This window comes from Pipra filicauda, unplaced genomic scaffold (assembly GCF_003945595.2).
Source record: "Pipra filicauda isolate LSUMZ 115617 unplaced genomic scaffold, ASM394559v2 scaffold321_size1097455_pilon, whole genome shotgun sequence".
Lineage (NCBI taxonomy): Eukaryota > Metazoa > Chordata > Aves > Passeriformes > Pipridae > Pipra > Pipra filicauda.
The window spans coordinates 13,240-28,327 of NW_024104445.1; the positions used below are offsets into that span (position 1 = coordinate 13,240).

At 48.8% G+C, this 15,088-nt stretch overlaps 1 protein-coding gene across 2 annotated transcripts in view; it reads left to right on the forward strand.

The window, feature by feature from the left end:
• The first annotated feature begins 962 nt into the window (after nucleotides 1-962).
• Nucleotides 963-15,088, forward strand: part of LOC113998468 (discoidin domain-containing receptor 2-like) — a 34,997-nt gene continuing 20,871 nt past the window's right edge. Inside the window, exons 1-6 of one of the 2 annotated variants that reach the window (XM_027741203.2) lie at nucleotides 963-1,120; nucleotides 4,565-4,667; nucleotides 7,230-7,458; nucleotides 11,018-11,165; nucleotides 11,358-11,463; nucleotides 14,049-14,235. In XM_027741203.2, coding sequence (XP_027597004.2) covers nucleotides 1,057-1,120; nucleotides 4,565-4,667; nucleotides 7,230-7,458; nucleotides 11,018-11,165; nucleotides 11,358-11,463; nucleotides 14,049-14,235 — 837 coding nt within the window. In that variant the 5' untranslated portion in view covers nucleotides 963-1,056. The remainder of the gene's footprint in view (nucleotides 1,121-4,564; nucleotides 4,668-7,229; nucleotides 7,459-11,017; nucleotides 11,166-11,357; nucleotides 11,464-14,048; nucleotides 14,236-15,088) is intronic. The other variant, XM_027741204.2, reaches the window with a different exon arrangement.

Below are 15,088 nucleotides of genomic sequence, written 5' to 3' on the forward strand. Positions count from 1 at the left end.
ATAGAGCCTTTTGTTAGAAATCTCTGAGCTAATGGCATCTGATGCTCCCGCACTCATGCGTGCACTGGCATAGTGATGGGCCCTTTTGTATCCTTTCTTCCTTTACTAACAAATCCAGTGTAGCCTTTTTACTACCACTCTGAGGATTCTTGAGAAACACCCCCTGGTCCTGGCAGCTTTACATTTATTGATTTGTTCTGTTTTCTTCTGGCATTTCGTTATGAGGCAGAGCCTCTAACCTTGCCTCCTGTAAAATTATCCTCCAGGATGGGAACCTCCCGAGGCTCTTTGTAGTGAATGTGGACACAAAGAATTCGCATAACTGCTGATGTGACCTCGTGCTCCTTTAGGTGTTATCATGGCTTTCCACTGAAATTGCCAGTGTTTGGGCTCTTTGCTATTTTCCATGTTTCCAAACAGGAAATGGAGTGTGCTCGCACATGTGAGTGCACATGCATTTTTGGCAGCAATGTGGACGTGTAGGGAGAGAGATTTTCACCCTGTTTTGTACATATATCTTAAGGGTGTGTGGCAAGTTCCAGAGTGCCCACTTGGCTGCTTGGAGTAGGCACCTGGTGCAGGCAGAGGTGGATAAACCCTGCTTGGGGAGCCAAGTTCATTGTCGCTGCAGCTTCAGTACTTGTTAATACAATGAGGAAAGTGAAGAATTGGTGAAGGAGAGAGAACTTTGCATTGGACTTGTTTAAGAGCAGTTAAGAGAGTACGTCCACCCAGGAGTCCTGGCAGCTGAGTGCCTAAAGGCTGAGATGCAGTGACAGCTTTAGAGGTGGTGTAGACAGTCAGGTGATTATTAGTTCTTCACTGATGCAGTGATGGGTCAGAGCAGGGCTCAGGGCAAAGCCACTCTTGAAGGCATGGAAGGTTGCCCAGCCCATCACGAGGCGATGACAACACAGCCAGTGTGCAGCACAGAGGAGCCCTGTCTCTGGAGGACTCTCACCCACTCTTTGCTTTGTCTTTCAGAAATGTAGGTGGCAGCTGCTGCCCTTGAAGGACTCGCACCCGTCTGACCCTGCGGCGCCTCCGACTGCTACCATGATCTTCTGCATGCTGCTGCTGGCCTCACTGCCTGAGCCCTCTGGCACAGAAGTCAACCCTGGTAGGGAGAGGGTTCTGGTGTCCCACCTTTCATCTGCTCCTTCTCAGCCTTTCTTTGCCTCTTGTGGCGGTTGCATGCGAGTGTAAAGATTTGATGTAAATACAATCACTAACACAGTTCCTGAATGCCCTGCTCTGGGCTGGGATGGCCAGTGTTCCTTGACAGCTCTGTTGGGGTGGGACACTCCTCCTGCCAGTCCCAGGAGGGCTCAGGCACATGGACATACTCCTTTGTCTTCCCACCCAGAGGGTCTGTGCTCTCAGCAGGCTCTGAATATCCCCTCACTGCTTCGACCATGTGTCCTGCAGAACAAACCTGGCTCTAGACTGGCTCAGAGATTCTGTGCTCACTGTGGAAAGCAAATTACCAGTTAGCAAAGCATCAGCCACAGCTCTGCAGCCAGCAAGGGGCATTCTGGAAAGAGAAGTGTGGAAGGAAAGGTAGAAACCCCCACCTGGCACAAGGCTAGGGTGGAGACAGGGATGAAAGCCTGTGAGTCCCTGTGGAGGGCAGAACCTCTTATCCTCCAGCATTTGGCAAGATACAATCATGATGAAGATGAGTAAGATAATTGTCTGTGATATATTGCAAAAATTCCTATAATGAGGTGTTTTGAGCTGGAGACAGACCGAGAAATAAATGAGTCTGATCCTTTCCCAGCTTGGCTGAAGGTGTGGTGAGGCTGCAGTGCTGGCTCTGCTGGGGCTGGCTCTGTTTGTTTGGAGCCCTTTGTGGCTGGCTCTGACCCTGCTCTGGCCTGCGGATATTTGCAGAGGTTTGAGGTTGTGCTGCAACCAGCCAGAAGTGAAGTGAGGCCTGTGGGGGAGCTGAACAGCTCTGCAGTGCTCCCTGTTTCACAGCCATTCCCTGCACTGGACACCCAGCACACATCCAGGGTGGGTTCTGCTGGCTAAACCATCGTGGAAGAAGAGGGAAGGTGGCACCTGGAGGGTCAATCCCGCACAGATTCCTTTGGGTGGTGATTAGTACAGAGATTCCTGCACCCAAAGGTGCAGGAATAGCTTCCCCCCTCCAGCTCCAGGGAGGTGGGGTGGGCTCTGAGCACAAGGCTGTGGGCCAGCCCTCCTGCAGGAGTCTTTTCCTTCAAGAAACAACCACTCACACTTCTCAGTTCTGCCTGTGACATGCTCGGGCTCCCTCAGCTGCTGTGCCCTGTTCTTCCCAGCCACACTCCAGCACCCTGGCCCAGCTGATGCTCCTTGGCTGTGGTGGCCACAGGCTCCATGGATTATCCCGACCTCCTGATCCAATCCAGGAGCACTCGGAAGCACCTCCTGCATTGGCTTCCACACCAAGGGGCTGCTTTGTGGGTGATTTCAGACCCATGTAGGAGGGTCCTGTGGAGTCTCTTGCCTTGCATCAGTTGTCTGACCTCCCTGACAGGTGAGCTGTGCCATTTCTCTGAGCCCCAGTGTCTCCTGTCTGCATGGCAGGTGAGTGTGTCCCTGAGTGCATAGTGAAGGGTCAGGGATATCTGAGCAGGAGTCCTGGTGGCACCTAAACATAACCCAGGGGTGGTTTTGCTCCTGATAATGTGCATTTTGGTGAAAGCCTCATGCTGCTTGTTTTAGTGAGAGCCATGGCCACCTGTAAGAGTGCATCTCTTGATGCCAGGGACACTCTGGCTTCTGTCTGCCAGCCCTGGGGTTGTGAACAAACGAGTTTTGTTAAGGATTGCAGTAAGTCCCAGTCCCCCAGGGACCTTCCCAGCTACCTCTCCATCTGGCACTGCTGGGTGGTGTGTGTTTGACCTTTAAATAAGGTGTGACCATACAGGACTCCCACTGCAGGAGCACAAACCCCACTTTCAGATGATGACCCCACCCTTCTGGAAAACCTCCATGTATTTACCCATAGCTCAGTGACAGGGCAGCTCTCCAGCAGTGGATCAGGGTGTACTGGTCTGTGGTGGGACAGGTAGGAGTGAAGACAGTCAAAGGTAATTTAGTTTACTAAATAACCTTATTGCACAGTGTCCGAGCAGTGGGTAGAGCTCCTGGCTGGCTCTCAGCAGTCACAATCGTGCTTGATCCCAGACAGACACCAGTTACATCCCAGGGAATTCTATGGAGAGACCTCAGGCACAGGAGTGACTGCTCTGGGGAGACCAGAGGCCCATCCAGCTCTTGGCCTGACTCCAGCAGGGTCCCATCCCTCTGCTCTGGAGGAGTGCAGGGATGGGCAGGCACACAGCAGTGCTTTACCTCAGGGGTGCTCTCACATCTCTGCAGCTTTCAGAGCTGCTGCTTGGGTATTTGCTTGTGGTAGCTCTGGGTCTGTCCAGATGACTGGTTTTTTTGAACCCCTGGGGACCTGTGGCATTGGAGTGTTTAATAGATTAAGAATGTATATACTGTTTTTGAACTCTCCTGCCTGACCTTTTGATTGCTCCTGGCTCTGGTATTTTGAGAGACAGTGAGGGTATATATTGTTCAGGATATAAATGATCTTTGTCATACTTCAGTAATTCCTTGTGTAAAGATGAGGCTGCTGATCTTTTCTTTTTCATCATCTGTGTTGCCTTCTCTGCCTTTTGATGAGAGGAGGAAGGAGCCAAGAGCTCTATTCCTTATCTGCCTGGCATCTGACCACAAATACAGACAGTGGTGTAATACTGTTTTCTAGTTTATTTTATAGGTATTACCATAATTTGCTTTTTTTAATATTAAATAATTTGCTATCATCAACAAACATTGTCACCTCACCTCCTTTGCAAGATTATTTAGCAATATATAAGGTACCTGGCAACTGCAGGCAAACCTTATTGAAGCACCCTCTGTTTGTGAACACTTCTACATTGAATCTCTTGGGTAGTTATTCAGCCTGTGATGGTTTATTCTCTGTGGTCATAAAAAAGAGGTGGGTTTCATCCCCGTCTTTTCTCTTACTTGTTTCATTATTTAATCCTACCTGACTGTGGGATTAAATAGAATAGAACAGGGATAGAAGCTCTTTAACTCCTCCCTCGTTACTGGGCTGGTGAAGACAATAATTGTTCCTATTTGAACACAAGTGGAGCATCCAGTTTATTCCAGAAGAAGCAAAATGTTTAACAAAAGCTTCCTTTTTATATCACATTGTTATTGATAAATAATTTTTCGTTGTAAAACGGGGCAATGCAACCAGTAACAATAACATGGTTTGGGATTTCATGTTCTTAAAATGTTTCTTTGTAAAGTTCTGCTTTTCAGCTCTGACTGAATGATACTGTAAGTATCATTCATTAAATGACTTATAATTTCAGTTTATGGTAATTATGGAGTATTTAATGCTTTTTGTTTGCATCCTTAATTTTAGCATTACCATGTTTATTCCCTAGGCACGATAGCCATTTAGTTAAACTCACCTGGTGATTTAAAAAAAAATCAGTACTGATTTTTGTTTTTTTTGTGTTGTTTGCTTGCTTTGTGTTCCCATTTCCAGCTATCTGCCGTTATCCCTTGGGAATGCACGAGGGGACCATAAGGGATGAAGACATCACTGCTTCCAGCCAGTGGTATGATTCCACAGGACCCCAGTATGCACGGTGGGTTCACCTCTGGCAAAACAATTCATCCTTTTTTTTTTTTTTCTTCTAAACACCCAATATGTGATTTGGGGAAGAAGATCCCTCAGCCTTAAAACCTGTTTGCTTTGCTTCCACGTTAAATCTGGTTGGTGCACAGTGAAAGAACCAGAGGCAGTGGTCATGGCCTCAAGCTGTAATACAAGAAATTCTGATTAAATAATAATAATTAAAAAAAATGCCTCCCCCGTGAGAATGAAGTGGTGGGACAGGTACCCAGAGAGGTGGTGATGTCCCAGTGTTCTGGGATGTTCAGGATTTGGCTGTACAAGGCCTGGAACAACACAGTGTGGCTTTGGAGTTGGTCCTGCTGGGAGCAGGAGGGTTGGACTGGAGGCTCAGAGGTTGCTTCTGACCCACATCTGCCTGCAGTTCTGTGGATAAATCTCTGATGGGTTTGTGACTTACAGGTCAGCCAGGGACAGTGCCCCTGGGGTTCTTGTAGAGTGCTTGAAACGAAATCATAGGAAATCCTTTATAAGGGTGAACTTTTCAACAGCATCCTACTGAGGAAATGGGCTATGCTCACTCTGACTCAAAAACCTGGGAACTGCACAGTTAAGGAATTGTTAACAAGCAGTTAAAGGATTTTCCTTCACTGTCAAGCAGGACTAAAGTGTTTGCCATAAGCTTGACTTCTCATTTTTTTTTTTTTTGGTCATTTTATTTCTCTCAAAACTGATGATTCACAAAATAGTTACAAATGTGAATTTCCTTAGATTTGTTTGTAGTGATGATGCCAAACACTCCTACAGTTTTGGTGCAAGTCAGATAAGAATTTCAGATTACTATGGTATTTTTTGATGAATTTAGGCAGTCCAGAATTCATAAAATTCTCCTAGTGCTTGATTATAATTTTTTCTGTCTGTGGTAGAACAGCCATGCTGTGTTTTAGGGGAGTCTGGACAAGCCTGTGGGCCTGAAAGCTGAGAGACCTATTTTGTCCTCTGAGTTATGCCTTATGTCCAGTTCTGCAAACACTTTGGGCATCATTTACCATCTGTTACCATCATCCCTTTGCCAGGGCAGCTGGATGTCCACAGGGTGAAGACATGAAGCAGCCTCTAGCTGACTTTGTTTGGTTAGAGGTCACAGTTGTCCTATGCAGATGTTTGTTCCTGGCATTTCACAGTCCCTTTTCCTGCATTTTTTTATAACTTTTTACTTGCTTCTTCAGTCTTTCACAAACAGCTGACCAACAAGAGGCTAAAATCTTCTCTTCTCTAGCCTGAGCCTTGACCTTCAGCGTGTCCTGGCTCCCACCTTCCTTGGTGCAGAGGGGCTGGCACACTCTGATCCCATCAGTTAGAGGTGGATAGCTGTCTGAAAGACAAGGGCACTTCAAGGCCTCGCTGTTTGCCAGGAAATCCTTGTAGCTAAAAAGCCCAGATGTTTTTTTGGTGTCCAGATGAATTTTTCACCACTACATCTCTCACCACCTCATAGCCTGGACAGCTGAGCCCTCAGCAGCCTGGGCCAGGTGCTCCCTGCTGTGGCTGATGGATGCAGTGCTGTGCTGGCCTGTGGATTCATGGAGTCACAGGCTGGTTTGGGTTGGAGGGACCTTAGACCACCTCAGTCCACCCCCTGCCATGGGCAGGGGCACCTTCCACTAGAACAGGTTGCTCCAAGCCCCATCCAACCTGGCCTTGGACACTTCCAGGGGTGGGGCAACCACAGCTTCTCTGGGCAACCTGTGCCAGGGCCTCCCCACCCTCACAGGGAAGAATTCCTTCCCAATATCCCATCTAACCCTGCCCTCTGCAGTGTGAACCTGTTCCCCCTTGTCCTGTCATTCCAGGCCCTTGTCAGAACTCCCACACAGCTCTCTTGGAGCCCCTTTAGACATTGGAAGGGGCTCTACAGCTTCTTTTCCAGGCTGAAAAACCCCGACCTCTTATTTCCAAGGATAATCTTTGCCTTAATCTTTGCAGCTGGTGCCACAATGTTCAACTTGGAGGCAGAGACCTTCCCATCACACACCCAGCAGTGTCCTGCACCAGCAGCTCTGATGGCTGAAGGGAATGTGAAATATGTATTGAGATGCCCCAGAATAATTTGTAGATGGGCAGAGCTTTTCTTGCTAAAATGTATTTTTAAGGTGTCTCCTCTTGGTGCTTGGTAGAGCTGCAGGAGGTGGTTGAGCAGGAGTTCAGGCCTTACCTTGTGGGGTTTAGGAGCAGTGAAGATGCACTTTACCAGTAAGGTGCTACAAAGCAGTGAGCAGGATGGTTGTTTCTGATCAACATGAAAGTAAGTACACGTCTGGGAAAGAAATTATTTCGAGTAGTTAATGAAAGATGCCTGAAACTGAGGAGCTGTTCTGAACTGCCCATGGGACTCCAAGTCTCACCTGGCCATCATCCCAAAGGGCAGAGGTATTTGGTAGCCATCTGCCAGGTCTCACTTGCTGTTTTGGTTGATTCCTCCCGACCCTCAAAGCCTTGGTGTTTCCTCAGTTGCTGGGAAAGCTGGATCCCTTGGAAATGCCGTTCTTTGTGACGTGTGTGGTTTTCCCCTCAGGTTGCAGAGGGAAGAGGGGGATGGAGCCTGGTGCCCAGCTGGCTTGTTGCAACCAGAAGATGTCCAGTTCCTTCAGATCGACCTGCACAAGCTGTTTTTCATCACCCTGATTGGCACCCAGGGCCGTCACGCCCGTGCCACGGGCAAGGAGTTCGCCCGCGCCTACCGGCTGGACTACAGCCGGAACGGGGAGCGCTGGGTCTCCTGGAAGGACCGCCAGGGCAGGAAGGTGAGGGCAGCAGGCTCAGTGGAGCACACAGGGCAAGTCTCAGAACTAGACTGTGGAAGGCACATCCTCTACATCCTGCTCTTTCCTGTCTCCTCACTGCCAGGCAGCGGGTCCTGCCTCGGTTCTGTGTGTGCTGCCATGTTGGGCTGTTGTTCCCCTGACCTGATCCCCAGATCACAGCCGTTGATGTGATAGAAAACTGGGTCTCTTCACTACCTTTCTATGCCCGTTCCAAACATCCTGTGAGTGTCCCTCTACAGCCATTTGCTTGCTTCTAAATTGGAAGCTGCAAAGCAGATGCCTGCTTTGGCATTGAAAAAGGGAGGGGGTGGCAAGGAATGGAGAGGAGTTTCTGGGTGCCTGATGGTGTTCAGGAAGGATTTTAGAGAGTAGAAAATGTGCTGAGCACACACAGGGAGGCCTCTCCACTCACCAGAACTGTGTCTAATGCTATTTCCAGACCTGAGCACACAGTTTGTTGCTGGTTGAGCTCTGGTCATGTTCATAAGTGTTTGTTAAACTTCCCCTGGGAAGGAATCCCTGTCTCTCAACTGCAGCTCCTGTAACCTGGTTCCCCTGCCTCAGGCTGGCTTGGGGAGTCTGAAGACCTAAGCCAGACCAGAAAGGTACTGGGTGTGCTTTGGAAGTCACAGCAGGGTCTGTAGCAGTATTAGGTAACAACCTTTAGCTTGTTAATGGATTATTTGCTCACTCAGACCTTTGATCAGCTGTTTGTTCATTACCATTGTCTTGCCCATCCCTCACATTTTGGTGTGTGCTGCAAACACTGTGTTTGCAGATGGGAGGGGAAGTTTAAACTCAATGGGCTTAACTCTTTGTCAGTGTTTGGAAGGTAAAGTCTGTCTTCATTTTGAGTTATACCAGAATTCAATTGGTTGCACTGTCCACAAGCAGTTAAATGCCCCTTGTCTCTCACCCCAGGCCTGTGCAGAGCAGTGTTCTGGGGCACTCAGGGCTGTGTTAGTGTCAGGTGTGATGATTTAGGGCAAGTCAGCTTTTACAAGATCTCCCTCTTAAGCCCTAATAAGGTAATGAGCTGTGTGATGCTGTAAAGTGAGGCATTTGGTCAGTAAATGTGGAAATCCACATTTACTCTGTCAGTGTGTGTGTACCTGTTCCCAAGTGCATGAGAACAAACAGTTTTCTCTCCTAGTATCCCTGGAGGAGGTGCTTCTGCTCCTCCTGGCCTGAACATACACAGTGGTGTGCAATTCCTGCCATTTCACCTCCTCTGAAAATGACTTTTTGTAAAAAAACCATATTTTTCAAAATATGTCACCAGTAAATGATGTATTTCATTAGTAAATCCATATTTCAGAAGTGTTGCTGTCTGGTCTCATAACTGGGTAAAAATGTCCTGTAAAGTCATTCAGACTTTGGAATGAGGTGCAGATGGAGGTGCAGGATCCCAATTTATTTATTTGTATGCACTGGGAAGGCCTCTTTCGGTCCTGCAGCTGCTGGATGCCCAGTCACTGGTATTTCAGAGCTGTGACTCTGGGAGCCCAGCTTGGCTTGTCTCTGCCCAAGGGATCACACAAATGGTTTCAGGCAAAAAGCTCAAACCCTTTCCAGTTTCACAGCTGTAGCACACACTGCTGCTCTCCAGGACAGTCACTTCCAGCTTTTATTTGCCCAGTAAAGGCAGAGAGTCAGTTTGGTGTCCCCTTGTCTCTGACACCAGTTGAGGATGGTCCCTTCTGTTGGCACTGGTGTTGAGTGGTGCAGAAGTCCTGGGCCCTCCTCAGATTGTGGTATCAGCCTGATATTCCTGACACTGGGAGCACTAAAAACAGCAGTGTCCAGGACTGGAAATGATGCTGAGTTTGTTCCACACACAGCTGATTCACTTTGGGATTTTTGGCCCTGGGTAACTGTGCTCAGGAGCAGCAACCCCACAAGTGGAGATGTTACACAAGATGCTTCTTGGCTTAGCTCAGAAGACAGGCAGGGTTGCCAGTGCTTCTGCTGTGGAGTTCATGCAAAGGTGCCTCTTTCTGAGGGGTGGCTGAAGCTTTTCTTCCTCTGTCCATCAGGGACTTTTTGACTTGATGTACCTTCCACCTTAGAGATTCCCTGACAAACGGCCAGCTTTGGAGGATATGTCCATCTGATGTGATGAAGGCATGGAATATTCTACTATATGCTGTCTCCTCTTGGGTTTTATCTCCTGTCAGCATGGCCTTGTTGGGCCGGCCTAGGTGACTTGCAGGTCTCCTGTTGCAGGCCACCAGAAAGGGTTAATCAATGTCCCTTGGTTCCTGAGGACAAGGATTACTGAAGTGTCCCTGCTCCACTGGGAGAACTGATGGGGGTTTCTCCTAGAAGGAGATGCTGAGAGGCTGCACATTAGAGCCTGTTGAGGAGCTGATGAGGAAGAGAGCTTTACTTATTGGCTTTCCTTCTGTTTTCTTTGGTCAGTTCCTGGGACTGTGCTCCTCTGTAGAGCTGTCCAGCCATGTGCAGGAGACTGTCACAGTATCCCATGCAGTCCAGTAGACCTCCAGATGTGTCTGGCTGCTCTTCAGGGAGATGCAGTCAGTCTTGAGTGGTTTCTTTTTGTGATGCAATAAGGTCTTTCACTTCTCAATGGTCTCTCCAGTCACAGTCGCTCTCTGGAGGTCTTCCCTGCTGCCATGAAGAGGAAGCCACCCTTCTGCTCTCTTGTTGATCTCCCTCATCTTCTAAATTGCCTGTACATGCACAATTGCAATCTGTGGGATCTTTTGAGTGACCTCAGCCTGATTCATCCTTCCCACCAATAACAGCTTTGAGCAGAACCCCTCACAAGTGTAACTTGGACTTCTGATATAAAAACTGTTCATAGTTTTGTTTCCATAAGTTCAAATCCCTTCTAAAAAATCTCTTGGGCACTTTGTGTCCACTGTGGGGGGATTGAGAGCCTCAGCTGTTTTCACACACTGCCAAAATAGAGTGGACTGCTCCCAGAGCTAGAGTGGCAATGAGGGAAGGGGACAGGGACAGTCCCTGCCCTGTCCCAGTGCATTGCAGCTGGATGGGGTGACTGTGGTGATGCTCAGCACTTCAGTCCAAGATCTCTCCTGTGCAGCTGTTTGCACTTTCATCCCTCAAACACTGCAGCACCTCTGGAATTTTGTTGGCTTATAGAGAAAGGACATCAGGACCCTCCACCAGGTCATGAGGGCAAGCTCTCAGTTACCTGTTGCTGGAATGTACGTGGAGACTCCCTTGAGGAAAGAGGTTCCATTGTAGTCACTGTCTGCAACACAGATTGCACCTTCACCTCCCACCTGCCTCTCTCCTCTCCCTCAGTGCTGCCTGGTGGGGGGTCTGCAGCGGGCAGGAGGTGAGATGGCAGCACCTTTCACCCCTCAGCCAGGAGATGGAACGGCAGCACCTTTCACCCCCTGAGCCACGTGCCAGGGAGGAGGAGGGGGGTAGCAGCAGCTCACCCTCTGCAGATTCCCAGTCTCAAACAACAGGGTACAAGTGCGCCAGTGTGCAAATGAACAGCACAGTGGGGAGCAGTTGCTGGTAAAGGATCTTTCTCCCCCAGGTGATCCAAGGAAACATCGACACTTACGACGTGGTCCTGAAGGACCTGCGGCCCCCCATCATCGCGCGGTTCATCCGGGTGATCCCCGTCACCGAGATGCCAATGACTGTCTGCATGAGGGTGGAGCTCTATGGCTGTGTCTGGTATGGTGAGTACCCATTTCCATGCCTGTCAGTGTCCTTACACTGGCTGGGACTCACCCGCGTCCCCACGGGTGCAGAGGGGACCCCAGGCCACGGAACTGCTTCTGTTGGTCCAGGCCACAAATAAAAGGACCCTGTGGGCAGAGATGATGGAAGGCTGCTGCTGTGTTTCTGAGGTGTATGGCCTTCTTTTTTAGATGGTTTGGCATCCTATAGCATCCCTGAAGGAGGGACAATAGCAGCTCCTGGCTTCCCCATCGTTTATCTGAATGACTCGACCTACGATGGATACCAGGAGCGCAGGTGGGAGAAGTTGTCCTGTTCTCTCTCTGTCACTGTGCAGATTCTCTTCTTTCTTCTCACTCTGTCACTAGTATCTTGTATCCCAAACACTGGGAGCTGCAAGTTCTCCAAAGCACTGTGGCTTTGTTATTCCAGGCCCTTTGGCACGTTGTCAGTTGGTGTTTTAAAGGAGGGCTCAGGATGTATCAGATTCATTTCCCCCAGCTGACAAAGGCTGTTGGCTGGAAAGAAATAAGTTTTTATTATTGGAAGGTGTTTCTTCTCTTTAAAGAGATGACTGTTCTTAAATATCTCAGTGTTCTCTTTACTCATAGCTTCAGTCTTTACATGATGTGACCATCCTGATGTCTGATTGCCTTGAAGCCCTCATGGCTCTTGGTCTCTAATTGTGATCATACTCCTTGCCCTGATTTCTCTGTTGGTTCAGGTAGAGCCTTTAGCTGTCATTGATACTGCAGATCTCAAATTGCTGCTACTCTTCTGTTGCCCCAGACTGCAGTGGCAGATCTGGCTGGACCTTCTGCCTGTGCAATCCCAGTGTCCCTGGAGCAGATGAAGGTCCTTCCCCTGTTCATTGCCTGTGTTGCTTCTGCAGTTTGACCCCTGACCTGCACTTTCTAGCAAACTGCATCTCAAACTGTTGCAGGAGGTCTCCAGGGTAAACTGAGCGTCCAGGGAAGTGCACAACACCTGAACTGTAGGCCTGCACTTGGTACCTGTGAGCCTCTGGAGAGATTTGAGATACTGTTTTTGAAAACAGAGCTCTGATGGACTCGAAACAACTTGGAAAACTGCATCACTCCCTGTGAGAAGCTCCAGGTCAGCAGAGGCACCACTGCCCATGTGGTATGAGAGGATGGTGGCTGATTACTTGGGTATGATGCTTTTCCAATTTGGAGTCAAAAAGCCTGAAGTAACTGGATTTTGACAAGGTCTGTTAATTTTTCCCGTCACTGAGGTGAGTTAGGTAGGGTGGCATGTTTTGAGGTGTCTCTGGTTTACCCAACAGTTGGCTCTCATGGAAGGAAGGTGCATTAAGAGTCTGTATCTGAAATGTTAAATAACTGGCTGAACTCAGAACATTTAGTGTGACTGCCTTCTTTGCTATAAATACAGATTTGAGTGTGTTTCAATGGCTTGAAACCTCAGGTAGACTTGGGCATGGGTATCCTGAGAGGGCATATCCCTACCAGGGCAGGAATTGCCTAATGACTGATATGACAGTGTCTCTTCAGTGACCTGGTGTCATCCATTGACTTGAGGTGTTTTCCTTATATGTCCTGTTTCAGCTGCCATTAACTTTCTGTAAATTTTTACTGTTACCTAATTTTTTTTTATGCTTAAAGGTGATTTTTTTTTTTTTTGGTAAGCTTATTTGTATTCTGTCATGCTGCAAGTTAAAATAACAGGGTGGGAAGTACATTCTTCATGCTTGTAGGATGCTGGAAGATACCAGGTAGCAATGTCTTTATATGTTAATATCTGATACTTTCAAGCTGTGCTGATGTAGCAGAGCTTGGATATCCACAAAGAAAGGTTTCATGTGCAGCAGTGAGCAGCTGTTGTGTGTAGCTGTCCAGCACTGCTTAGGAAGTTGGGTCTGCTGGGGAGTGTTGGGGAAGCTGCAGTTTTAGGCACAAACCCCAACCTGCTGAGCAAGGACTCTCTCAGACTACTTAACCTCTAGTTCATGTGCCCAACTGGCCTGGAAGCAGGACTCTGCCTCTTCCAGCTGTTGATCCTGGTTTGGAGTCCAAAGGGATGTGTGCCTGTACTCCAGTGACAGGGACTCAGCTGGGGTGGACTCAGAGCTGCAGCCCAGCCTGGGTTACAGAGGCTGCCCAGAGACAGGGGAATGAAACTGGTGCAGGGAGTGAGTTCAGGCACTGACACAACTGAGCTTTTGCACTTTCCCTGCTGCAGGACAAGGGATGTGACAGGGCTGGCTCCCAGAAGGGTCAGGAGTGGACCACACTGTCTTCTTCTGCTCTGGGACAGTGCTGGAAAACTGTATAATGGGCTCTGCACCCTCAGATAGGAAGTGGAATGAGGCAGGATCCTGACAAAGAGTCTGATCAGCCTTGGAAACAGCCAATAACGCTCTTATCTTGCACAGGAAGAGCCAGAAGTGATCCCAGTTAGAACTGTCTGTGACTGGGTGAGCTGCCCATGATCTCACTACTCCTTTTCCTGCTTTTCTGTGCCTGCCTGCAGATCTTCCCCCACAGGTTGCCCCAGGGCAGGCTGGAGCAGTGTTCCTCCTGTGCAGCTGCAGGGTGAAATACTGCAATTCAGGCTGTGTTTGGAGAACACAGTTTTCTGTAGTGTCACTTTTTGCTCCCAAGAGGCTCTGTGCTCATAGCTTGGCTTTGCTGTCAGTGCAAAAACTTCTGCCTTTTAAAATTTTAAAAGCCCAGCCCAAACAAAATGAAGGTGATGTTGCATAAGAGCAGTGAATGAGTTCTTGTCCAGGGTGGTTTCAGAGTAAACTAATATTTTCCTGGTACCTGTTGAAAGCCCTGTGTGGTCTCACACTGGAGCTCCTCTGCTGCTGCTCTGGCTGACTGTGGGTTCTCCCTTGCCAGGCACCTGTATGGGGGGCTGGGCCAGCTCACAGATGGTGTGCTGGGCCTGGATGACTTCACCCAGAGCCACCAGTACCGTGTGTGGCCAGGCTATGACTACGTGGGCTGGAAGAACGAGAGCTTCAGCACGGGCTCCGTGGAGATGGAGTTCCAGTTCGACCGACCACGGAACTTCACCTCCATGAAGGTAAGTCAGGGTGGTCCCTCTCCTGGGGGGCAGCCTTGGGGGCTGGGTGCTTCCAGTTTGCCCCTTTGGGTCATAGAATCATAGAATGGTTTGGCTTGGAAGGGACCTTGCAGCTCATCTCATTCCACCCTCTGCCATGGACAGGACACCTCCCACTAGACCAGGTTGTTTCAAGCCCCGTCCAACCTGACCTTGGGTCCTCTTCCCAAAGCAGGAGGATACAAGGTGCCTGACAGCAGAATTTGAGCTGGAGATGTCCCAGGTTGCCAGTGTAGAAAGGTGAAGTAGGGGAGCACTTGCCTCTCCAGAGCTAAGATGGTGTCCTTTGAGCATTTGGTTTAAAGGCATTAAAAGCAGACACCTGAAGCACTGCTCAGGCAGCCAGGGTGGATTTAGGGTCTAGGCTCTACTGTCTAGGGACTGCCTGACCCTTGAGGTAAAGGAATGTGATTGTGCTTCCATTTTGCCCAAGTGTTTCTCTGGATGCCTCGTTCTGTGCTTGTGCTGTGGGAAATTATTTAAGCACACAGGAAAAGCACGAGCTGAACTTTGAGTCTGTAGTAAACAGCAGGATCTTTTAAAAACGACTGGTGGCTTTTCTTGTAGAGATTTCAAATGAAGGAGAACCCACCACATCCTTAAGTAAATTGTTTTGGTGGTTACTTACTCTGGTTTTATTTTGTCTATTTTTAACTCGCAACCGTTGGCTCTTTGCCTGCTTTCACTGGCAGAAATAAGAGTCCTGCCTCCTCTGTGATTAAACACTGTGATTAAACAACTCTCTTAAGCTTTGCTTTACTAAACTCAGTTGGCTGGACTTCTCAGTGCCTTCCTGCTGAGACCCAGGGTCATT